Consider the following 26,637-nt stretch of genomic DNA (forward strand, 5'->3'; position numbering starts at 1 on the left):
CTCATGTGCTTTTAAAATAGTCTCATATTACCACTTTTTCTTTGAAATGTCTCAATATACCACCTATACTTTCAATAAATGTCTCACGTTAGCTATTCCGTCATATTTGAGAGAAGTTTCGTTAGCTGATGAGGCCCCCACTTCTTCTCAATCTCTTAACAAGGAAGATGAAGGGTTAGTCAGGTTGAGAAAAAGGGGAATTTGGGAAAAGAAGGTTAGGTTGAGGGAATTTCAGATACTATTCCTTCTTCTCCCAAATTTGAAATCCCCAAATCAAATTCCACATTTTCTCCCAAATGTGAAATTCCCAAATCAAATTCCCTCAACCTAACCTTTTTTTTTTTGGTTGAAATTGCAATTCATTGCAAACCCCCAAAGGGGTAGAGAACAGTACAAACAAAGCCGAGCAAAAGCATCGGCCAGTAAACAAACAGGAACAAATCTAGCTAAAACTAGTACAGTATAGCATGAAGATCATGTTCCCGAGCCAAAAACTACAACGCCAAAAGCCAACAAAAAGGCATTTAGCCCACATAAAGGCATATAGCCCACAAAGAGGCATTACGTCCACATTCAGCATAAAGCCCACATTAAACATAAAATACATAAAATAAAACACAGGAAACCTAGCTGCCACAACCAAAGAGAAACTCCAAGCCGCCACCACCAGCAAAGAGAAATTCCACGACTGTAGATGGACAAATCACCAATCACCACCATGAAGAACCAAACACCCGTAGGTCAGCAAACCAAGCCAAACATCCCTCAAAACATATCCCACCCGAGATTCACTAACAGATCCAGAATTAACACAACCATTACATCTAAAAGACAGCAGCCAACAAAAAGAGAATGAGAAAACCCATTCCACAGCCAGGAAGAAAAGAACCAAGAACCTGGAAGGAGGTGGTGCAAGCACCCAAGCTAGAGCTCTACACACCTTCCAATAAATACGCGCCAAAACGCGTTCAAAATTTGCAGCTACAAACCAAGGATGAGGCCAGATCAAAGGGGATGTGAAGGAATCCAGATGAGCCATGGATTTTGGGTCGATATGGAGCAGGATCTGCAGGGTAAAGATGATGGTCATAGGGGAAATCATGCCCATGGTCTCCATCCCACCATATTGGAAAAAGGAGGAGAAGGAGAGAAGTGTGTTTCAAGGAGGAAGAAGGAGGAAGAAGGAGGGGAGGGGAGGAGGGGCAGACCACCTCCTCCCCAAGATGTAGCGCTGAAGGGGTGGGGGGTTTTTGTTTCTCTACTAGGGTTAGAGAGAGATGCGGCTCCCTCAACCTAACCTTCTTCTCCCAAATTCCCCTTTTTCTCTCAAATTCCCCACTTTCTCAACCTGACTAATCCTTTATCTCCCTTGTTAAGAAATTGAAAAGAAGTGGGGGCCATATCAGCTAACAGAACTTCTCTCAAATCTGACAGAATAGCTAACGTGAGACACTTATTAGAAGTATATGTGGTATATTGAGACATTTTAAAGAACATATGGTAATCTGAGACTATTTTGAAAGCACAGGGGGCATATCCATAAATAAGCCAAAAAAGAATGCATTTAAAGCTATATTGTAATTCTAAGCCGGAAAAAACGGAAAAAATGCACTTATTAGAACCAAGCTGGAAAAAACGGAAAAAAAACCGTGTTGACCAAAATCGGATTGAGTTGACCAGAAAGCGAACCGAACCGATTCTAGTTCCGATTTGCTGTTTTAAAAAACCGGACCGGACCGATTATTTATTAAATATATTATTTTAAAAAATTATTTAAATATGCTATATTATGATTGGTTGGTGCACCGATTCTACATTCTTTGTATAGAAAGGGCTGCACATAACCTCACCCCATTTATCCTTTTATTTCTAACCCTAACTCAGCTCTCTCCCCATCTCTCCTCCCCTTCATAATTTTCTCAGCCGCCCCTTCTCTATTATCTCTTTCTCCTCATCCTCTCTCTCTCCGACGAAGAAGGTGAAGGAGGTGATGATGGCGAGGGACACATAGACGACAACGACAATGAGAGTGAGCCCATACCTTCATCGATGATGATGACGACAACGATGAGAGGGTGAGTTCTTTCTTTTCCCCTATTTTTTTTTTTGTGGTTTTTAGTAGATTCCAAAGATTTTTCTCAAATCTGTTTTTCTGAATTTCTATTAATCAATATTGGCCATGTTGGTTGTCCATACCTTCATGACTTTCTCAACGCAGCCCAGCAAGATAAACAGTGGTTGGTCTCCATAAGATGGCAGAGAACTGGACCAACTTGGCATCTCATACACATACCCAATTGCCAAAACTGGTATTGTTCCCTAAATTGGCTCCAATTCAAGCTGACATGGACGCCCTCCCATTGCAAGTAAACCCCAACTTCTTTTTATTTTTTGTTCTGTCAGTTTGAGAAAGGTTTTTTTTTTTTTTTTTTTTTTTCATTTTCTTTTTGTATTAATTTTATAAGCGTAGTAATTGATGGGTTGTGGGGTGGGGATTTTTAGGAGCTTGTTGAGTGGGAGCACAAGAGTAAGGTTGATGGTAAAATGCACGGTTGTGGTCATGATGCTCACACCACCATGCTTGTTGGCGCTGCTAAGTTGCTTAATCAACGGAAAGACAAACTTAAGGTCAGTTAAGTTTTATGTTGTGCAGTATGAGCACAAGTTTCAAATTTTCTGTGGATTCAACAAGGAAAAACGTCACTATATTCAAAGGATTTACATCTCATATTTCACCAAATGCAACTTTTGAATTATTCTTATAAACTGGTATTTTTAAACTTTTATTAATTTATTCTTTTGTGTTTTTGGTAGAAACAGAGATCATTGGAGCTTCTGAGATGCGGCAACAAAGAAAATGGAACTGTAATTTAAAAGTTGGTTGTAATTTAGTTTGCTTCATTATAAATTTGGTTGTAATTTTAAATTTAATGTTGGATTATTTTATTATTTTATTATTTTATTATTTTATTATTTTATTATTTTTGCTAAAGAATGATTGCTTGATTCAATATGTTAAGTGGGCCAATTGTGATTTTTAAGCCCAAAAAGTTTAAAAATTCGGTTGGGCTTGAAGCTGGAAATATCCACACAAAAAGCAAAAACAAAATTGGGCTTAAAGCTAGAAATGTAAAACAAAAAAAAACAAAAAAATCGATTGGGCTTTGGAGTCGGCCTAAACCGGGAAAATCGAAAATCGAACCGAATCTAACTGCTCCGGTTTGGTTCAGGTTTGTTATTAAAATGTCATAAAAATTGGACCGGACCGGATCGATGAACAGTATCGGTTTTGGTTTTAATTTTATATGAAAATCGTGCTGAACCGGACCGTGCCCAGTCCTAATTCTAAATTGTTCATGGGGGCAATTGATCGGTTCATAATTGTATATCATTTTGTACCCTTCTAGCTTATGATTTGGTTATGTTTTTGAGTTAAACTTGTGCTTTTAATCCTTTTTGTGTTTATCTTTCAGTTCATTGAGCTTTAGGTAATAATGATGGCTTTGGATAGTAAATGATGCAATCCATGCATGTTAGGGCCTAATTTGGATGAATGGATGAAGAGCGTAAAGACAAACTCAATTTTGGCTACAGTCCCCTGCCAGCCCAGTTTCGTAGGTCATATTGCAAGCTTTGTTTCAGCAACCTACATAGCTCGGATGAGGCCACATTCTTCATGAAAGTTGTTCCAATGGGTGTGTAATATAACATATCCAAAATTCAGCCCCATTGGATAAATATGGAGTCTGTTACCTAGCAAACACAGAGCCATGCTCAGGATGGATTTTATCAGCGCGCAAAATGAGTTAGCAATTTGTTTTGGCCTTAACTTCCTCCTCCGACCTTGGATTGGCCCAAATGATATATGGCTGGAAAGAAGACATTCTGAACTTCAAGTTTGAGTACTTAAAGTCTTAATTTGCTTAAGGGAAGCCCAATTCGTAAGCCCTTGAAGTTGCTGGTCATGCTGACCTCAGGATGAGCTATTATTTCTGGTTGGAAGCTTGGTCATGGTGACATGAAGATGAGCTAGGGCTGCTGGTGGGATTTATTAGTGAAGTGCATCAACCATTTCAGATTTTATAATGGAAGTGTTGTATGCATTAGTGAAGTGCATCAACCATTTCAGATTTTATAAAACAAGTGTTGTATGCATTAGCCATACTTAAATCAGATTTTCAGCTTCCTTAGGCCTATATATAGTGAGGTTTCCCAAGCTTGTAAACACACCCCAAGGGGGGGAGCTCTCAAACACTTCTCTAGAGCTCCCTTCCCTTCTCTCCCTCAAATTCTCTTAGTTTTCCTTTCTAGTTCTCAATTCTAGCTTTCTTTAATGTTTTCTTAGTTGTAATTTATTTTTCTTGTAATGTACATTCTTTCTTAAGTATTCAAGTTTAATTAGTTTCCAAGTTTCAATTATGGTTTTTGTTCTTATTCATTATGCTTATAAGTTAATATGCTAGTTTGAATGATTGATCACCATTTAGGCTTGCATGTTAGCTATCTTGGTTTGAATTAAGAGTAGACACCATGCTTTAATTCGAATTGAACTATGAATAGGAAGAGTATGTATGGACATTCGACAACAGGGATTAGATACATGCTTGGTTGTTTAAAATGTTCTTCTATGCTTAATGGGTTCCTAATGCTTAATTTTAGGTTAGACAACAAATGATCAAATTAGGGAATTAGGAACACAAGGTTATGACCACACACCATGGCTTAATCATACATTAGCTAGAATCAATCCGTTAATCTAATTGAACTTGGGAACTTATCTACTTGAGTTAGTTATTTTCTTTCTTCCTTGTTTTATTTATTTCCTTTCTTTTTCATTTCTGTTTTGTGTAGGGAAAATGAATTGAATCATTCAATCACCAATCCTCGTGGGATCGACCTCGCACTTACATACGCTATACTACCGAACGGCTCGTGCACTTGCGAGTATCACAAGTTGAGGATGCAACTGAATCCATTTTGGTGCAGCTGTATCTACACAACAAGTTTTTGGCGCCGTTGCCGGGGATCGGTAACATTGTTTGATTCTATTTGGCTTTCCTACTTTATTATTTTTTTTTTTCTTAACTAGACAATTTCAAGTTTTAAAGTTAATGACGTTAATGGACAAGTTGTGTTTGTAGTCCAACAGAAAAGGACAATTGCCCAACAAGCAAGAGAACTGGGTTTAAGTCCCAGCTTACACAACCCATTGGTGCTTGTTGCTTTGAAGCATGGAATTGGATGTGTGTTGATTTTCCTTTTCATTTTAGTTTTTATTTCCTAATCCTTTTAATTCCATTTCAAGTTTGTGTGTTTGTTTTAGCAATTTATGATAGCTTAATAAAAATGGAGAGAGATGGCAACCTCAATCATAAGAATGGGAAGTGTGGAGCAATGGGAGAAGTCGCGACCTCCAAGTGCATCACATTCGACCTAATCGCTTCAAGGGGGAGCATTTCAATCCTTTCTCTTCTTTGAATTCTGTTTATTTTCGTAGTTGTTTTTGCCTTTTGGTCCACGAGAGTTCTTTGTTTTTCTATGCTGAATCCAACCATATAAAGAACGTAAAATTTGGACTCACGGTTGGAAAGTTATAGCCTAAAAACTGAACACAGGTCGAAGCTGAAAAACAGAGAAACGAATCTGTCCAAATGGTGATAAACGGGTGATAGAAAGTGCTGTTTGTGTTTTTCTTTGGTTTATTGGTTTGTTTCTTTTAGTACAACAATTTATGTTGTTTGTTTGAATTTGTTTAGAGTACTTAGTTCATTTTCGTTTATGGTTTGTTGTTCCATTTTATCTTAATTTGTTTTTGTTTCTTATCTTAAAAATTTTAAAAAGATTTTTCATATGAGCTGACTTATGGTAACTCCAGTGAGCACTTCCGTCAATACAGTGTCTAGGAGTTCTATAGGCGACACCTTCGGTGTCTAAGAAGTTTGGGTTTTAAGCGGGACCATTGTGACCCCTCCAACCTTCCCGGATCCCCTGGCTGTGTTTTCTGAGGCCCTTAACTGGTCATCCGTGAGTTGCTTGTATATTCGTGTGTTTTTAAATTAAGTTTATTTTTATTTTCTTTGTTTTCTTTTCTGTTGAGTCTTTGTTTTTGATTTGTTTTTGTTTTTGTTTCGTTAAGTTAGTTTATGTTTTTATTTACGTGGTTTGGTTGGTTAGTTTATTTCTGAGTGTTAAAACACATTTTTTATTTCAAACATTGCATAAAAAAAAAAAAAAAAAACAACAAAACAACAAAAACAAAAAAAAAAAAACAAAAAACAAAAAAAAAAAACAAAAAACAAAAAAAAAAGAAATATTCTTCATCTTCTTCATCATCATGGCTTGCCTCTATTTTCTCGCACTTGTAGAATCTGCAGCAGCTCCACATGGTCCTCATTTTTTCTTTGCAGTGCTTCCACGTGCTGATTGGCACAGTAGAGCCGCTTCTGCAAGTCCGCCACCATAGCCTTCAAGGAAGCTATTTCCTCGCTCATCGCGGCACACTCCCTTGTCCTCGCTAGTAGGCGCATGCCCAAATTGGTAGCGGAGACCGCGTGGAGCACAGTTAAATTGTGGGACTCCTCTACCGCTGCCTTGTCAGACCTCTGTGCCACATGCAGATGATCTGTCGGAGTGAGCTTGCTGCTAATCATGCCTCCTAGCAGCACTGCTCTGTTCGGCAGTGCCTCAGAAAAGTTCGGTATTGCCTCAGCAAAGTTTGAGGCCGTGCCGTGATGATATGAAGAGTTTGGAAAAACAGTGTTTGGAGGAGCCCTTGTCTGGGCATTCGGTGGTGCAAGTGAGAGCTCAAGGTTGAGATCATCAAGGTGAGTGCATGAGGATGCCATTTTTTTTTTTTCTGTTTCTGGATTTTTTGATGTTTTTCCTTGAGTTGCAGGAAGAAATGCTGGGTATCATCCGCTTGCAGAGGTGTGGTTTAAATAGACATATGCTGATGAGAGAGAGCCAACACCATTTCGGATTTCCCGGGCATGCTCGACCTAATCGCTTCAAGGGGGAGCACCTTTACTCTACTTTTCTTTTTTTTTTCCTCCGTGTTTTCTGGTGTTTAATGTTTTTGCCCGTTACTTTCATTTTCTAGTGCTTTGTGTTTTTGCCTTTCCCTTTCGGCTATCATCTTTGTCTTATTTTAGTTAGGGAAATGTGTTTTCTTTTCCGTTTATCGTCTTTGTTTTATTTTAGTTGGGAAGTGTGTTTTCTTTTTCTTTTTCTTTTTCTTTCTGCAACCTTACTCTTTTATTGCCGAAACAAAATAACGAAAATACAAAAACAACAAAATAAAATAAAAACAACAATAATGCAGTAGGAAATCATTTCTTCTCAGTGCTTGGTGTCTCAACCATTGGAGCTTTGAGTTTGGCCCTCTGGCTGTCCTCTTCCGGGGCTTCACGCACAGCTTCTTGGGGCTCATCACTTGAGCTCCCAAAGATCGCAATCTTAGCTTGAGCGTAACTACTCTCGCGATCTGCTTGTTTGCGTTTACCCGGTCTGTCTAGGTCTTCCAGCTGTTTTCGCATGTCGCGAGAGTACAACTCTACCATCTTTGATAGGTTTCTATTCTCGTCCCGCAATACTTCTAGCTGGTGTCGATTCACCTCCACTATCCTTGACCTCTCCCTTTTCAAACTTTTTATAGCAGTCTGACACTCCTCAACCATACTTCGCTCCGCCGCCAACTGACCTTTCAGCACCTCTACCTCATGGGACTTCGCAAGTAGGCGATGACCCAAACTTGCGACTGTTGCTGTACTCTGCACGCTCAGTGCCAGGGCATCGCTCACGACCCGGTTGTCATCCCTTGTCCCCAGCACACGTATATCTTTAGGAGTCACTAAATTTCTAGCCACTCCAATGGCAACATCGTTGTCCAGGAGTATTGAGTCAGTTACTGTCACAGGCCCCCGTGCAGAAGCAAAGTAGGGCATCCATACTGGTGCCGCTGCTTGGCCTCGTGTCTGAGTCGGTGGAGCTAGGTTGAGATCCAACGAAAATGGGTAGTTAGAGGCCATTTGATTTCTCACTCTCTTTTCTTCTTTCTTTCTTTTCTCTTTTGTGTGTTTCTGAGTTTGCGTTTTTTTTCACCCTTTCTTATAGACTTAGTCTTTGACAAACCCTAGCCATTACAGCATCTGAGCATTTTCTGAATCTCCAGCATTCCTTGAGTCCCACAACCTTCTCGCCTTCCAACCATACCCAACTCATTTATCACGACGTGTCTTTTCTGAACGAACGCGTTCAGTAAAGTCTTCGCGCCTTTCCATGAGCCCGTAATTTTTGCTTGTGGAGTCTGCGGCGCCTCTATGCGTCGACACGTGTCTCGCCCTGTCTGTTGGTCCCTTACACTGAACCGAGACATCATGACCCATGTTAAAATCCCGCTCTTTGTGTTGCTGTCACGGTTCGATAGTTTGTTTTTACAAAACTAAATAATAATAAAAAGCCGGAAATGAAAACAAATTGTGGGTCGGGTTTCACTTTAGTTTGGGTTTCAAAGTGGGTTAAATTCACCGTGGTTTGTGTTTCGAAATTGTGGGCTTTGGGCTTCAAAATTTTTTTGGGTTTCAGAATTGTGTGATTAGGGTTTACTGTTTTATTTTTTGTTTGTTTGTTTGTGTTGTAATTTTTATTTTATAATTGTTTTGTTTTTGTTTTCTTTTGTGATTTTGTGATTTTTTTTATTTGCTTTAATACCTTTCATTTGTTGTTATGACATTGTTTGTGGCTAATTTTTAAACATTGAGGACAATGCTCATTTCTAGGTTTGGGGGTATTGGAGTTTAGCAAGTAAATTTGGTTTTTCTTAAAATTAAAAAAAAAATAATTGAAAAAAAAAAAATTTATTTATTTTTTTTGCTTGTTTTTATTTTAAGTATTGTTTTGTTTTGTTTTTGTTTTGAGTCACTTTCCGAACACTTATGATGAGATAGTGATAAATGTTTGCATGACTTAAATAAAAATTGGATTTCATTTTATTTTAGTGTTTTTTTTTCTTTATTAAAAAATAAAAAAAAATTTGGCATTGTTCTAGCATGATATGTTTGAAACCTTCTTTACACTTGCCATTTGTTTCATAATTTTCCAATTAAAGGATTTGCATGACCCAAAGAATTGTATCAAGCACAAATTAGACTTATATAACCATATAATGTGAGCTTTTGAGCCTTGTGCTTCATTTCATGAGTGTTATACACATACTCTTATTTTCTTGTCATCAAAGTTGTTGTTTGATCTCATTATTCATTGATTTGGTTGAACACTTAAAAGTCATTCATTCTTATGCAATTTGATTTCATGACATTTAAAGAAATGATATTAAGGCCTTCTTTGGATCGTTTGTGCCTTTCAAGCTAACCTTATGCATGCTTAAGCATGATTTTCCATTGTTAACCATTTTGAGCCTACATGTAAACCTTTTCTTTCATTTAACCAATTATATTTCCTCGCCTTAGCCTGAAAAACAAATATTTACCTTTCTAAAGAACTCATGAGCTTTAATTGGGATGTGTTTTTCATACTAAGTTTGGGAATTTCGAAGAAAAAAAAAATTCACACAATTGGTGAAAGAAAAGAGAAAAGTTGTGATTAAGTGGTGGTTGAATGAAATTTCATTTTTGGGCCTTCAAAATAAATTGGTGGTTGTTCAGGAAAGGAGTGAATCAATGTAAATGAAGGGTATAAGGAGTTTTGATCAGGTAAAAGAAAAAAATCTAATCGTGATGATTCGAAGTCTTGTAAACAATTATTTTATGCTCTTGCATTGCGAGTTCCTTGGACTTTGTATTATCCATATCCTTCATTTCTTACTCACCTTACACCCTTGGCCCCATTACAACCCATGTTAAAGACCTAAATTGATCTTAAATGTCATGTGGTTGAATTGCATTCATTTTTCTACTTTTAAGTGTTTGACATCCTTCTTGAGATCATATTAATGCAAGTTCTTCATATTTCTATTGCGAGTTAAGTCCCTTATGGTTTAACTCTATTCTCATGTTTATAACTGAGTGTGCATTATAGCCCTCTTCTGAGTGATTCATTTGTGAGAGGACAACTTTGGTGAGATTTGAAGTTGAACTTATGCTTTGTATGATTTTTGAAATTGTGTGAAAACTAAGATTGGGGAATTTGTTGCATTTGGCTATCACACTACTACACTTTGAGCATATTGTGTTTAGAACTTTGCCGCTTTGTAAATAATGTCTAAAAATTGAGCTTTTATTGTTAAAACGTTTAAGTCATGTGCATGAGTCATTTCTCTTCAGAAAATGTTCGGAAAAATTGTTTTAAGTTCTTTGTGTTTTTGTGTTTGTTTTTGTTTTTGGTTTTGCTTAAGGACTAACAATCTTTAAGTTTTCTAATTACTTTGTTTTACAGAGTCAGTAAAACGTTTGTGGGTATCGTATCTGTTAAACCCTCAGGAGACACAACTCCTCCTACTAGGGATGCCTAGAGGTTTAAAGGCTTGTTGCATATGCTAAATGCAATCGAGTTACCTACGAAAGTGGTCTAGTTAACTTCTTGTTTTGTTTTTAACTTTGTTTTGTGTTGTTTTGCTCGAGGACTAGCAAAATCTAGGTTTGGGGGTATTTGATCGGTTCATAATTGTATATCATTTTGTACCCTTCTAGCTTATGATTTGGTTATGTTTTTGAGTTAAACTTGTGCTTTTAATCCTTTTTGTGTTTATCTTTCAGTTCATTGAGCTTTAGGTAATAATGATGGCTTTGGATAGTAAATGATGCAATCCATGCATGTTAGGGCCTAATTTGGATAAATGGATGAAGAGCGTAAAGACAAACTCAATTTTGGCTACAGTCCCCTGCCAGCCCAGTTTCGTAGGTCATATTGCAAGCTTTGTTTCAGCAACCTACATAGCTCGGATGAGGCCACATTCTTCATGAAAGTTGTTCCAATGGGTGTGTAATATAACATATCCAAAATTCAGCCCCATTGGATAAATATGGAGTCTGTTACCTAGCAAACACAGAGCCATGCTCAGGATGGATTTTATCAGCGCGCAAAATGAGTTAGAAATTTGTTTTGGCCTTAACTTCCTCCTCCGACCTTGGATTGGCCCAAATGATATATGGCTGGAAAGAAGACATTCTGAACTTCAAGTTTGAGTACTTAAAGTCTTAATTTGCTTAAGGGAAGCCCAATTCGTAAGCCCTTGAAGTTGCTGGTCATGCTGACCTCAGGATGAGCTATTATTTCTGGTTGGAAGCTTGGTCATGGTGACATGAAGATGAGCTAGGGCTGCTGGTGGGATTTATTAGTGAAGTGCATCAACCATTTCAGATTTTATAATGGAAGTGTTGTATGCATTAGTGAAGTGCATCAACCATTTCAGATTTTATAAAACAAGTGTTGTATGCATTAGCCATACTTAAATCAGATTTTCAGCTTCCTTAGGCCTATATATAGTGAGGTTTCCCAAGCTTGTAAACACACCCCAAGGGGGGGAGCTCTCAAACACTTCTCTAGAGCTCCCTTCCCTTCTCTCCCTCAAATTCTCTTAGTTTTCCTTTCTAGTTCTCAATTCTAGCTTTCTTTAATGTTTTCTTAGTTGTAATTTATTTTTCTTGTAATGTACATTCTTTCTTAAGTATTCAAGTTTAATTAGTTTCCAAGTTTCAATTATGGTTTTTGTTCTTATTCATTATGCTTATAAGTTAATATGCTAGTTTGAATGATTGATCACCATTTAGGCTTGCATGTTAGCTATCTTGGTTTGAATTAAGAGTAGACACCATGCTTTAATTCGAATTGAACTATGAATAGGAAGAGTATGTATGGACATTCGACAACAGGGATTAGATACATGCTTGGTTGTTTAAAATGTTCTTCTATGCTTAATGGGTTCCTAATGCTTAATTTTAGGTTAGACAACAAATGATCAAATTAGGGAATTAGGAACACAAGGTTATGACCACACACCATGGCTTAATCATACATTAGCTAGAATCAATCCGTTAATCTAATTGAACTTGGGAACTTATCTACTTGAGTTAGTTATTTTCTTTCTTCCTTGTTTTATTTATTTCCTTTCTTTTTCATTTCTGTTTTGTGTAGGGAAAATGAATTGAATCATTCAATCACCAATCCTCGTGGGATCGACCTCGCACTTACATACGCTATACTACCGAACGGCTCGTGCACTTGCGAGTATCACAAGTTGAGGATGCAACTGAATCCATTTTGGTGCAGCTGTATCTACACAACAGCAATATGATCATGAAAAATGTGTATTTAATATTGGCTCATTTTCCCAATCTTTCCTATGAAGAGGAAAACAAAATCCAAGGGAGAGGAGGGCTTCACTTTCCCTCATACTTTCTCATGTGCAAGGCAACAATTTTCCATGCCTGGACTTACCAAATATGGAAAAGCAATTGATTTCCTATCCCTAAGCCTTCTTTGCCATGAACCAAACGGAGCCTAAAGAGGTTGCTAAACTCATGGGTCAGAAATTAGTTTTTTTTCTTTTTCCAATAGAAATTAGTTGACATCACCAAAACCTATGGGCTTTCCCGCCAAGTTCTCATTCTACCAGAACAGAACCCATCATTCTGAATCATGGGTCGTGCCTGATGGTGAGGCTGAATTTGAGCTCAAGCCCTTTGTTTTTCTTCACCTTCTTCATTGTCTTCAACACCAACCCAGATCAAGCAACCAGGGCACTTGGCCTCTATCTTGCTAAAAAACCCAACTAGTCGCTCAGCCACCCAACAAATCCACTCTCACATTCTCACCTCTGGCTTTCTCCTCCATCACTCCATTTCAACTACCCATCTTTTCCTCTTCAACACTTTGCTTCGTTGCTATTCCTTTGGCCCTTTCCCTCGTGAAGCTTTCACTTTCTACAAACACCTCCAACATTTTTCGCTTTCCTTCGACTCCTTCACCTACTCCTTTCTTCTCCATGCCTCCATTACCTTAAAATGCAACAACCCAGGTACCCAAATCCATGCCCTCACTCACAAACTTGGTTTCCATTTCCATGTTATGTTCAAACTGCCTTGCTTAATATGTATGTTGCTTGTGGCTCTTTGCTCCTTGCTCTCCACATGTTCTACGAAATGCCCGATTGGAATTCTGTGACTTGGAATGTGATGATAACTGGTTCGGCCAAATGGGGTGAGCTTAAATTGGCTCGGTCTCTCTACTGTTGTGTCATGTTGTTTCCTTCTTTTTGGCCAGGTAGGCTAATGGAAGGATTTTTTGGTCCTTCTTCTCTTGAGATGCGTAGGCGTGCCACCACCAAGCCACTTGATGGCTTGGATGGAAAAATCGTGTGAGTGTGTTTGCGCTTCTAACTTTTAATCAAACGATTGATTGGCCAAGCAAGGAACCTCCTCTTGGCCTAGGTTCTTTTTCTTCCTTGAGGTCAAGGATGTTTGAGCTTTATATGACTAGTTTTAGGATTTTTGTGATAAGTGCAATGAATGTAAATGCAGTAAACAAAATGACAAAAATCTAAGTGCGAGAAATGTAAATGCAGTAAACGAGATGACAGAAATGTAAATGCGATAAAATAGATTAAAGCGATAAAGACTTGAATTAAATTCGAATGTAAAGACAGTTGAAATTAAATTGCAAGAAAGTAAGCTTACACTAGGAAAACGAAGAACTTGGATAATCTGAAGAACTTGAAAGATAAAATCTTAGACTATGAATTGAAAAGTACAGGATAAAAAGATAGATTTTGTGTGTTCAGTCGGAGGTCCTCCTCTTTTCTTCTGACGACCTATTTATAGAGCTTCCTTCAGCTCACTGATCAGTTCATAATTGTATATCATTTTGTACCCCTCTAGCTTATGATTTGGTTATGTTATTGAGTTAAACTTGTGCTTTTAATCCCTTTTCTGTTTATCATTCAGTTCATTGGGCCTTAGGTAGCAATGGTGGTTTTGGATAGGAAAAGATGCAAAATGGTGCAAAAACAAGCAGACTGAGTTAGCAATTTGTTTCGGCCTTAACTTCCTCCTCCCAACTTGTATTGGCCCAATTAATATGTGGTTGGAAAGAGGAGATTCTGAACTGCAATATGGACTGCTCAAATATATCAATTGATGAAGCCAAGCCCAATCTGTGGGCCCATCAAAATGCACACCATGAGTCAATTCCAGTCTATTTTCGGCAGTCAACTTGCAAGGCCCAAAACGTACACTTGTACTGCTCGATGGGAATACATTCTTCATAAAAGTTGTTCCAATGGGTGTCTATTATGACATATCCAAATTTGAGCCCCATTGGATACATATTGAAACCTCAGGCCTTCCTACACCAAGTCTGGTGCAGAAGAATCTTTTTTTCCAGCAACCAAAAGAAAACCCACATGGGTTGGCAGTAAAAGGCAGCCACAATTGAACACTTTTGAAAACCCATGTGAAGAAAGCTTGAGGTGCAGCAGCAAAAGAAGTATGGGATGGAATTGATTCCAACCACACTAACATAGACAAGATGAAGTGGGAGTTATGGATTGTATTAAAAGAGGAATGGTGGTGTTGGAATTTATCATGATGTTCCTCCCTCTTAGCCCTATAAATAGAGAAGTCTTCAAGCTTCAAAAAACACCCCCAAGGGGGGGAGCTCTCAAACACTTCTCTAGAGCTCCCCTCCCTTCTCTCCCTCAAATTCTCTTAGTTTCTCTTTCTAGTTTTCAATTGTTGTAATGAAATCTTTGTGCTGAAATTCTCCTTAAGTTTTTCTTAGTTCCACTTTACTTTTCATTGTTATGTAAATTCTTTTCTTTAGTTTCAAGTTTGATTAGTTTCCAAGTTTCAATTATGGTTTTTGTTCTTATTCATTATGTTTATAAGTTAATATGCTAGTTTGAATGATTGATCACCATTTAGGCTTGCATGTTAGCTATCTTGGTTTGAATTAAGAGTAGACACCATGCTTTAATTCGAATTGAACTATGAATAGGAAGAGTATGTATGGACATTCGACAACAGGGATTAGATACATACTTGGTTGTTTAAAATGTTCTTCTATGCTTAATGGATTCATAATGCTTAGTTTAGGTTAGACAACAGATGATCAAATTAGGGAATTTGGAATACAAGGTTAGGACCAGACACCATGGCTTAATCATACTTTAGCTAGAATCAATCCGTTAATCTAATTGAACTTGGGAACTTATCTGCTTGAGTTATTTTCTTTTCTTTCTTTCTTGTTTTATTTATTTTCTTTCTTATTTTTCTGTTTTGTGTAGGAAAACTGAGTTGGATTATTCAATCACCAATCCTTGTGGAATCAACCTCGCACTTACATATGCTATACTACCGAACGACTCGTGCACTTGTGAGTATCACAAGTTGAGGATGCAGTTGAATCCATTTTGGTACAGCTGAATCGACGCAACACTCACAGGATTTGGCCATTAAATGGCCACAACTAATTCTGTCTTGAAAATCCTTCCAATATTAATGTCTTTCGGAGCTCTACGCATGAACTGCCCCAAATGTCATTGGGATTGTGAAAACTCACCCCTTGATATAAGGTGCAATGAATCTTGGTAGGTTGACACTTAATCCTTCCTTTCTTTAAACTCCACCACTTGCAGGGAAACTTTTGCTGGAGCTCCTAAGCATACTTCTTGAGTCGGGTTACTTTGGCATTCTTAAATTGAGGAACATTTCTTACAACCGAGGATTTTTTATGCAACCAGGGATCTCTGGCTCAACTAAGGATTTTTCCTTAACACATATATATACATATGATAGCCTTTGGTTGGCCAAAATAATTCAAACCGTGGGTGGGTCTAATCATGACATATATATATATATATATATATAAAGTGAATCTAATCATGCAAATACTAAAGCAAAGCTTTAGCCCATCTTCCCGTCACTTTTTCCCCATCATATGCACATATTATATCCTTAGTTTTATATTGAAAAGGTTTGATCAAGTTGCAACTTGCAACCCTTCACCTTGTTTAGCATCTTTTCTCTTCTTTTGCAGAGAATTCCCACGCCCCTTTCATCAATTGCATCTGCTCAACTCCAACTTTTGTGCATGAGCTCCTTCATCTAACCATAGCCAATTAATCCATCAACAGGTAACCCACTTTAACATGCCAAATTCTTTATCATATGAAAATTTAGACTGAACAGGCCAATTGATGGCCTTTGAATCATTTTCAGATCTTAAGGCATTTTTTCCTCTCACATATATAGCAATGGTCTGCATATATATATATATATATATATATATATATATATATATATATATATAGATATGAATGAATTCTGCCATGCCATGCAAACATTGTCCCTTCCATAAAAGTAAATTCAAAGTACTCATTCTATTCAAAGAGCAAATTCAATCAAGTGCAAGCAAATTAGTCTGTGTGTTTCCAAATGTTGTGTAAAACCACAGTGGTCAGAGCCTACTAACTTGTGCCTTTTGCATGCTGAGTGCCGCATGGATCAAATATTTGATTATGTTGTGGCTCAAAACCAATGACAATATTATATTGTTGAAAGCATTCTTATGGGTTGTAATTAATTGATGTGAATTTTCAACCACACTCAAACATTGCCCCCTTGATTTCTTAGCTTTTAGTTGACAAAAGGGAAAAGGAATCGAAAGTCAGGAATTAGATGTTGGTCTTCATGGATTTATGCCAATCTCGGGCATGTCTTTATCTTGAATTGAGTTAGATTCTAGGGAGGCACTACCCTTCAATCTTGAAAGAACTCTTTAGCTCCTAACTTTAGGAAACCCAAGGTATTATACATACTGGTTTGCCTTCAAACATTTAATTCCCATTCAAAACTTTCGAAAGCCCGAGTAATTCTAGTGTTCTTAGCAATTTTTGTGTTTGCCATTATATGTTTTCTGATCCAGGTATTCTTGATGTTTGTAGGAGGATTATGGCGCCAGACCCAATCACATCTCATTTGGCCCAATTGAAGAAAGCCATGGATGAAAGTCAAAACCAACCCGAGGAATCATTTGCCGTCCGACACCAGGAAAACCTATTTGTTCTGGGCCCTCTTTACTTACTTCAACCGCCGGATGACGTGGTGGTGATTTGGGCTGAACAACATGAAGACCAGCCACCCTACAAAATGAAATTTGAATGGTCGAAGACTTGGGAGAGCATTCGACCTATCAAAGGTTGGCCAAATGTGCCTATTCCCAATGCCGTCACCACAGTTGGAACAAAGTCCAAGGTAAAGAAAAATAATCCGGGCGGCGATCCCAAAAGAGATTGGTATGATTGGTTCAAAGCTCTAGAGCCAAAGCTGAAAACCTTCTGGCATAAGATCGGGATTTATGACGCCTTAGTTCTATGCGCCACAGGGACTTTTCCTTGTGATCGCTCCCTCCTCATAGCAAGTTTATGCTTTTGGTCATGCTTCACCAACTGCATGAGGCTCCAGTTAGGTATGATGACTCCTACTTTACTTGATTTAGCTGCGATTGCCGGCCTTCGACCACATGGAAAGGACTATTCAGCAGTTGACCTTCCAAAATCTATTTCGAAGCTATCCTATAGTAGGACCAACAAATATTTCAACAACTGGGTCGAAACTTATTTTCGCTTTGCCAAGTCCTCATCCGGAGCTCCGAGTAATGGGGTATCTTATGAGGAACATGTGGCCTTTCTATAGATGTGGTTGTGCAAGTTCTTGACTTGTTCGAAATTTGGCCAAATTACCCAAGAAGTTCAATCTTTGGCCGAAGTTCTTGCAAATGGCGAAATAGTGGCCTTGGGTCCCATCTTCCTGGCCTATCTCTATAGAGGCCTTCACCAAATAGTGTCACCTAAACCCATGTCATGCAATGTTTCGGGCCCAATATGGCTTTTTCAATTATGGCTCCATATTTATTTTCCGGAATTGGGACCATCTGAGGTCACATTCCAGAGTGACACACTTCTAGACTTGCCAATAGCTCAACTTCCTTTACAGAAGCATCACGTCGAGGATTGCTTCGACTTCTTCTATGGATGTTCAGAAAGGTCACCTAATGATTTTTCCATCTATCTTGATTGTCGTTACCCAAGCTATTTGGCCATGGATCTTGCCACCCCAGCTACTTTGGAGAACAGAAAAGAACGGCAAGAGATCAACCGAGACCTTCCTTATGGTCTTGTGGTAGGCAAAGGAAACCAATATCATTGCGGTTGTGAGATCTATTACCCTGCCGTTGTTGGCCGCCAATTAGGTTTTATCCAGGGTGTTCCAGCTCCCCTGATTGACTCTCTCAACCATTTCTCCTTGTGGAGAGTATCTTTCAAGAAAAAGGGTGAGGTGATTTCCTTGGTGAATGATAATCGCGAGTTAGCCGCACCTTTTGTCTTTCCAACTAGGGACCCTCAATTCGGTTTTACTAATATCTTCAAGTCCTGGTGGGAGAGGATGTCATCCACCTGGTTCTCGCAACCCTTTAAAGCTGATACCGCGAGGATCTTCCGAGGTTGTCCTTGTTCATCCTCCTACAACCAGTGGAAGAAAGGTAAACTTTTAATCTTCGCTCCTTTTTTTTTTTTTTTTTTATATTGACTATAAGTCTTATCGATACTTTGTATCTTTTGCAGCTAGAGCCAGAGAGATGGGGTCGATAGCTCTTGCCGACTCCAGTTCCAATCAAGGCGAGAAGAGGGCACTATCTTCTCACAGTGGTAAGCCGATTTTTGTTGAACTTTAGCCCTTTTATTATTATTATTATTTTTTTATACCTCCTATATCTTTCAGGGGTAGCGGAAGATGGGCACCTCTCCACCCATGATATTGAGTTTCCACCAACCAACAATTGTTTGTGCCCAATAAATCACGGCCATGAACTGGTCGAAGGAGCCCCTTTCTCGGCCCTAGCACTTGCTCGTAAAACTGAAACGCAGCGTTTCGCCAAGGTGATTAGCCTTCCTGAAAACAAAGGAAAAATGCCAAGGCATGATCATCTCGGCCTTGGTTATAGGCCGAGGCCGAGGCCGAGCAAAATCACGGCCAAGGGGATTAAAGTCAAATCATCACATGATAATGGGGTCCCATGCTTCATTTAATGAAGTAGTGCCTGTTTATTGCAGCAAACCCACTGGCCACAAATAAGCATTTAATGCATGAGAGAAGGTGGGAAGCGACTGAAGTCAGGTTTTGGCGACAGAAAACAAAGTGATTAGATGTAGACATTCTCACAAGAATCCTTGCAGCTTGAGAGAATAGGTCACCAACTATCAAAGCAGTAAATGTGTCTCCACGGCCAAAAGCTCAGAACCCACGATCAGGGCGGCGGCCGAGATTCACCAGGATTTATGGGGTCACAACACCATGCTTCACGATCCCAAATGTCGATTAGACTACCCACTTGCTCTAATCAGGCTCCACCATGCAGGTTTTCAGCCTCGAGTACTCCTCCAAAAAACTCTTCCTATAAATACAAGGCTCAAGCTACATTCGAAGGGTTCAAACACCAAACCAAAGCCACCCACGGAGCAATTTATATTTTTCTTGTAATGCACTTTTTACTTGCTTTCCTAGGAGTAGTGTTAGTTTGTAAGGAAAATTCATTCACCAATATATCATACGACCCTTGATTTTCAAGGCGCCGATGCACCATCCTTGTTGTTCGCTCACTCATCCCATATATCATACGACCGTCGCTCCCTGAGCAGCACGCCGGAGCACCGCCCAAAACCCACCACCAACACCACCACTCAACGGCCTTGTAGTTCAGGCCGTGAACCTAACAGCCGAGATTAGTTCCTCTCTCGGCTACAATCGTTTGATTAGAAGACGAGTTCAAACAGGCGCACCACTTAACCATTCTATCCAAACCAACATCTCGACGCACGGTAGACCGTGCTGGCACGCCCGCGCACAACCGCACCGCACCCAAAAGCAGGAAGCCGCGTGTCAACGCATATCCCCTCGGCCCGGAACTCCAGGCCGTGAGATTTGCGCAGCAGACAACAATATTTCACTCGCTCGGCCGCGAAAAATCAGAAAGACCCGCATCCTACAGGCTTGGATGTTGAAGACTCAATAAGGTTGGTGGAACTACCCAACCAATTTCGTTCGACTACAATTGCTCAATCGGCTGTTTCCTCTTCAATTGCTCCAATGAGTTCATCCCTTACCTCGTGTTTCCTATTTAATTTTTTAGCAAGTTTCTTAACTTGTAGTTTAATATAGGATTCTCGCGCTTCCACGCTTGAGCTTGATCTCGGTGGGCTGACTACGACTTCTAGTCATGGAGTTGTGGTAAGTCTCCTTTTATTAGTTGGGCTTTTTATACTTTGCCTTATTCTTACATTCCGTGGTATTTTCAGAATGAGGTAGCTGTTGACGACATGGAAGGTGTATGCGGGGCCGCCCTAACATTTGGACACTGCACTACTGAGGCCTATCATGAGGCCACTTAGGTAACCTTGAATTTGTAATAATTTTTCTTTTTTCGATTCTTTTACAATTTCTCCTGAACCTTTCACCAAAATCCTCGGTCATTCAGGGTACAGGGCTTGGATTTGGCAACGCCCCAGCCGCTCAACCGGCTATTGAGATAGAACTTCCAGCTTCTTTGAATTCCATCTCAACCCCACAAAGAGACCCAGCTGATTATTTCATGGAGACGGGGACAAAAGGTCGACCTCCTCAAGTTAGTCTCGTCACCACTCTACTTGTCCTCGGATGATTTTGCATTCTTATGAACCACCTTTATATATATATATATTTGTTTTGCAGGCCGTCGAGGATATCTTTGCCTATTTGGATCAATGGGCTGCCTCAACTTCCAAAAATGATGTTTCAACCCGACTAGCTACCTCATCCTTAACTTTTGGGATGTTACGAGATCCTGGAGCTGAAGCTTTAGTTCGGGCCTACCTAGATCAAGATTATACTTCTTTTGCTGACGAGACTGAGCGAGCTAGACTCAAAACTTCTCTTGATAATTTGGCTGCTTCTGGCTTTTTTCCTGGTCGAATCACAACTAAAGCAATCACTCATCTCTTTGAGAAGGCAGAAAAGAAAATTGTCTGCTATTCTATCGCCCAAGCGGAACTAGAGGCAGGTCGAGCCCTGAAGCATAAGGTTTCTTCGGCCAGCGCCGTTATTATGCGGAGGGTCGAGTTGGGCCGAAAGAAGCAGCAAGAAGTTCTGAGTATTGATGGAGAGGTGGAACGATCTCGTGACAAAATTAAGCAACTCCAGGATCAAGTTGAGCAAATCCAAAAGCACATTGAGCAACTTGAGGAGACAAAGGACACTATCATTACTCAGGTTTCCGAGGATGTTCGGAATCATAGATCGCTTCAGGCTCAACTCAAACAAGATTCAGAAGTTGCTAGGTGGTTCGGGGAAGACGAGACGAGCTTGCTAGCCATCATAGCAGACGGGAACCGAGCGTGGGAGAACTTCACGGGCTCCCTCCGTGACTTTTTCCCTAATGTTTAGATTTACGTTAGGCCACTAGCTGGACCGTTTTATGCTTAGATAGACTTGTATTTATTGTCATGCCTTATTTCGCTGGTTTATGTAATTTGATGAACTCTTTGACCGTTGTTCGGCCTATCGTGTGATGACTCTATTTTGTAATGAATGTATATGATGTTTCTTGGAAAATCTTTTCATTTGTCATACACATTTTCTCGTCCTTAACATGACCATGATGGATCATGTCCCCATCATCTCCCAAGAAGTAGGGTAATATTTTTTCAAAAAACGGCCATTGATGGGTGAATCATGGAGACGACCATTCTCATAACTCAACCTATATGCTCCTTTTCCTAAAACTTGGTTGATGAGGAAAGGTCCTTCCCAGGTTGGAGACCATTTACCAAAACTACGATCTTTCGTTCCTAATGGGAGAATAGTTTTCCATATTAAATCTCCAACTCTGAAACTCTTGGCCTTAGTCTTCTTATCATACGCCCTGGCCACCTTTTCTTTTTGGGCCTTTAATTTATCCAAAGCCTCAAGTCGGACTTCGTCGAGATCATCTAGCTCTTGAGCCATCGCCTGATTATACTCATCCTTACTCCATTCAGCGTGGTGAGCCACCCTTAAAGATTTTACCGAAATCTCGAGAGGTAAGACGGCGTCATGACCGTATGTGAGTGCAAATGGCTTCGTCCTCGTGCCAAACCTTTTAGAGGTCCTGTACGCCCAAAGGGTATTGGAGAGGAGAGAAAGCCATTCTTTAGGATTTTTCTCAATCATTTTTTCCAAAATTCCTTTTATTACTTTGTTGCTGGCCTCAACTTGACCATTTGATTGAGGATTGTATGGGGTGGACTGAACCATCCTAACTCCCCAATTTTTTGCGGCTACTTTGATAGCCTCTCCCACGAAAGCCGTTTCTCAGTCAGTCATGATAAACTCTGGTAATCCGAATCGATGGATGATAGATTTCTCAATAAACTCTATCACCTCAGCTTGGGTAACTTGCTTGAGTGGTACGGCCTCTACCCATTTTGTAAAGAAGTCGGTAGCCACTAAAATGAACTTGTGACCCTTGGATGATTTTGGGTGGATCTGGCCAATCACATCCATCGCCCAACCCTTGAAAGGCCAAGCCTTCACAATAGGATTCATGGGCCTGGCCGGAACATGCTGAACTGGGCCATGCCTTTGACAAACTTGGCATCCTTTGGCGTAATCAATGCAATCCTTCAGGATGGTCGGCCAATAATACCCATGCCTCCTTAGCAACCATCTCATCTTGATGCCTGCTTGATGAGCTCCGCATATTCCTTCATGAACCTCAGTCATAACCACCATCTGATCAATCTTTCCCAGACATTTCATGAGTAAGTCGTTAGAGCCAATACGAAAAAGATCTTCATCCCTCAGCACATAGCTTATGGCCCTTTGCCGAACCTGACGGCAATGCAGACCATTTGGACATTTCAGATACTCCACGATGTCATGTCTCCAGTCGTCTGGAGTTACAGTCAATGTCGTCGCCTCCATTGGTATTCCTCTTTCAAAAATTGAGGGCAACGATCGTTTTTCAACTTTGAATAACTCCTCAGAAAGCCCTTCAGAGATCTTAATTCTAGAGGCCAATTGGGCCATTGCATTGGCCTGTTGTTTGTGCCTAGAAATCAGGCTGGGCCCCTATCACCTTCTGCGAGGAAGAGGAACATGGTGTTATTCTCCCTCATGATGACCCACTTATTATCCGCGCAGACATTTCTAACTTTGACGTTGGGCGTATCTTGGTGGACACTGGTAGCTCGGTCAGTGTGATGTTTGCTAATGCTTTCAACGAGCTCCAGGTCCCTGCTCACTTGCTCGACCAAAGCATCACACCCCTTGTGAGCTTCTCTGGTGATGTGGTCCAGCCCATTGGAGGCATCCATCTCCCTATATCTATTGGTTCAGCACCCCATTGGGCAACGATCACCACTCCCTTCCTCATCGTCGATTGCCCTACAGCTTACAACGTCATCCTTGGGCGCCCTGCCTTGGCCCACATGAAGGTTTTCATTTCCACACATATGCTGCTGCTGAAGTTCCCTACACCCCATGGCACGGGCACGGTGCGTGGAGACCAACTTGGCGCTCGAACCTTCTACGCCTCAGCAGTGAAGTCCACCAATCGCCAACATAGGGGGAGGCCCTAGCAGTAACCAAGGCCCCAGCCCCTCCTTGAGCTGGCACTGAACGACCTAAAAACCCAAGGGAGGAATTTGTCACCCAGCTGGCCGAACCGATGGAAGACCTTGAGCTAGTTACTCTCCATGACAACATCCCAGATCGGCAAGTCCGCATCGGCACCTCCGTCTCACAAGAGCTTCGCTCTGACCTTGTTGCCTTCCTCCGCCTCAACTCTGAGGTCTTCGCCTGGTCTTACAACGACATGCCTGGCATATCGCCTGACGTCATTTCTCATCGGCTAAGCATTAATCCTGCCGTCCGACCCGTTCAACAAAAGCGCCGGGCCTACGACCCGGAGAGATACGAGGCCATGAAGACGGAGGTGGACAAGTTGAGCAACATCGGCTTTATCAAAGAGGTAGACTATCCCACGTGGCTCGCCAACGTGGTCATGGTTAGGAAGCCACAGAAAGGCTAGCGCATGTGTGTAGACTACACTAACCTCAATCGAGCTTGTCCGAAGGATAGCTTCCCTCTACCTAGAATCGACCAACTCGTGGACGCCACAGCAGGCCATGCCCTTCTTAGCTTCATGGACGCCTACTCTGGGTACAACCAGATCTTCATGCACCCTGATGACCAGGCTCACACCTCCTCCATTACAGATCGTGGCCTCTGTTGTTATAAGGTAATGCCCTTCGGCCTCAAAAATGCTGGAGCCACTTATCAGCGCCTTGTGAACAGCCTCTTTTCCCCACTGATTGGCAACACCATGGAGGTTTATGTCGATGACATGCTAGTCAAAAGCCGCACTACTGACTAGCACATCCCTAACCTATCTGCCATGTTCGCCATCCTGCCATGTTCGCCAGCGGGGTATTGAAGCTAACCCTGAAAAGATTCAGGCCATTTTAGACATGATGATACCAAAGACGGTCAAGGACATCCAGAGCCTAACCGGGCGCGTCGCAACCCTCACCAAGTTTATCTCCAAGGCTACTGATCGCTGCGCCCCCTTCTTCAAAGCTCTCAAGGGCACTAAGCGTAACATCACCTGGACCCTAGAGTGTGACAAAGCTTTCAGCGAGCTCAAGGAATACATGAGCCGGCCCCTTTTGTTGTCGACCCCTGAGCCTGGAGACATCCTCACGATTTACCTATCCATCTCAGCTACATCGGTTAGCTCAGTGCTCATCATACCACAGGAAGGTGCTGAGCATCCGGTGCATTATGTTAGCAAGGCATTACAGGATGCTGAGGTTCGGTACCCAGACATCAAGAAGCTGGCTTTTGCTTTAGTAGTATCCGCCAGACGCCTGAGACCTTATTTCCAGGCACATACCATTCATGTCCTAACCAACCAACCGCTCAGACAAGTATTGCAGAAGACAGAGACTTCTGGTAGGCTGGTCAAGTGGGCCATCGAACTTGGTGAATTTGATATCCACTACAAGCCTCGCCCAGCTACCAAGGGTCAGGCGGTCACAGACTTCATCTCTGAGTTCACAGAACCCCAAGCTTTGGCCACCCCCCAGGTCATACCTGTTAAGCCCACTCGTCCCTCGAACCTAGTCCACATCGCCAGCAATGGCACCCTCGACCTTACCCAGCCCTTGTGGACATTGTACGTGGATGGCTCTTGCAATGCCCAGGGATGTGGGGCTGGCCTTGTTCTTATCTCCCCAGATAAGGTTGTCCTTGAGTACGCCCTCTGCTTTCAATTCCATGCCTCAAACAATGCGGCTGAGTATAAAGCACTCCTAGCTGGCCTTCGGCTAGCCAAGGAGATAGGCGCTAAACAAATCCAGATATTGAGTGACTCCAAGCTCGTTGTTCATCAAGTCAACCAAGACTTCACTGCCAAAGACATATCTATGACAGCATACCTTCAACATAGCCGCCACATGTTGACTACTTTTGATGCTTATCTCATCAGCCAGGTACCACGTTCAGAGAACAGCCATGCCGATGCTTTGGCCAGGCTAGCCTCGGCCTTGGACCAGGGCAGCGGCCGAAACATCCACATCGAATTCCTGGATCGCCCTAGCACACAAACCCCACTCATCTGTACCATTAATCACAGCCCTACTCGGATGGACCCTATCCTTCAATTCTTGCAAAAACAAACACTATCTACTGATCCTGCTGAAGCATGGTGTGTTCGTTATCACTCCGCTCTATACCTGATCATTAATGGCTCTCTATATAGGCGTAGCTTCAGCCTTCCCTACCTTCGGTGTCTTACTCCAGAAGAAGGTAATTATGTTCTTCGGGAGATCCATGACGGCATCTGTGGCAATCATTCAGGCGCTCGCTCGCTAGCACATAAAACCATTAGGCACGGATACTTCTGGCCCTCACTTCGCACCGATGCCCAGGCCTTCACCCAGAAGTGCGATAAGTGTCAGTGATTTGCCAACATCCCACAACTTCTAGCTGAACCATTGACAGCCAGGGTCAGCCCTTTGCCATTTGCCCAATGGGGACTTGACCTCATCGGACCTATGCCTGAGGGAAAGGGCCAGGTTAAGCTCGCATCCAAACATTCGTTTGGCAGAATATCGTATGTCACTTCAGCATCCCCCATACCATCGTCACAGACAATGGCCGGCAATTTGACAATGCAAAGTTCAAGCAATTTTGTTCCAACCTTAAGATACGTCTTTGCTTCGCCTCCCCAGCCCATCCTCAGTCCAATGGCCAGGTCGAAGCTGTGAACAAGATCATCAAGAAGACCCTGAAGACCAAGCTTGACAAAGCCAAGGGTTGCTGGCCAGAGCTACTCTCATAGGTGCTCTGGTCCTACCGCACCACCTTCCGTACCTCCACAGGAGAAACACCATTCTCTCTTTCCTTTGGTACCGAAGCCGTGGCCCTAGTGGAGATAGGCCAGCCCACATATCGAACCTCCACTTATGATGCCGAAGCCAATGACGAGCAGCTAGCGCTGAACCTCGACTTCATTGACGAGCTTCGTGACCAATCCAACATGCACAACGTCGCGTACAAATAGCGTATCGCCAAGTACTATGACTCCCGAGTCAAACCCCGTGCTTTC

At 41.3% G+C, this 26,637-nt stretch overlaps 1 protein-coding gene and 1 pseudogene across 2 annotated transcripts; both read left to right on the top strand.

The window, feature by feature from the left end:
- The first annotated feature begins 1,887 nt into the window (after positions 1-1,887).
- LOC110757946 (IAA-amino acid hydrolase ILR1-like 3) lies at positions 1,888-2,939 on the top strand. 2 transcript variants are annotated; one of them, XR_015834315.1, is made up of 4 exons: positions 1,888-2,075; positions 2,219-2,366; positions 2,503-2,628; positions 2,821-2,938. XR_015834315.1 is itself a non-coding variant. In XM_021959693.2 (4 exons), exons 2-4 carry the CDS (start codon positions 2,253-2,255, stop codon positions 2,872-2,874), a joined length of 300 nt encoding a protein of 99 aa, XP_021815385.2. In that variant the 5' UTR covers positions 1,888-2,075; positions 2,219-2,252; the 3' UTR covers positions 2,875-2,939. The 2 variants fall into 2 exon arrangements, 1 of the variants encoding a protein (XP_021815385.2); XM_021959693.2 differs by having other exon boundaries at positions 2,815-2,939.
- Positions 2,940-12,538: 9,599 nt separating this feature from the next.
- Positions 12,539-26,637, top strand: part of LOC110757929 (pentatricopeptide repeat-containing protein At1g09220, mitochondrial-like) — a 37,744-nt pseudogene continuing 23,645 nt past the window's right edge.

This window comes from Prunus avium, chromosome 3, assembly GCF_965620075.1.
Source record: "Prunus avium chromosome 3, drPruAviu1.hap1.1, whole genome shotgun sequence".
NCBI classification, from domain to species: domain Eukaryota; kingdom Viridiplantae; phylum Streptophyta; class Magnoliopsida; order Rosales; family Rosaceae; genus Prunus; species Prunus avium.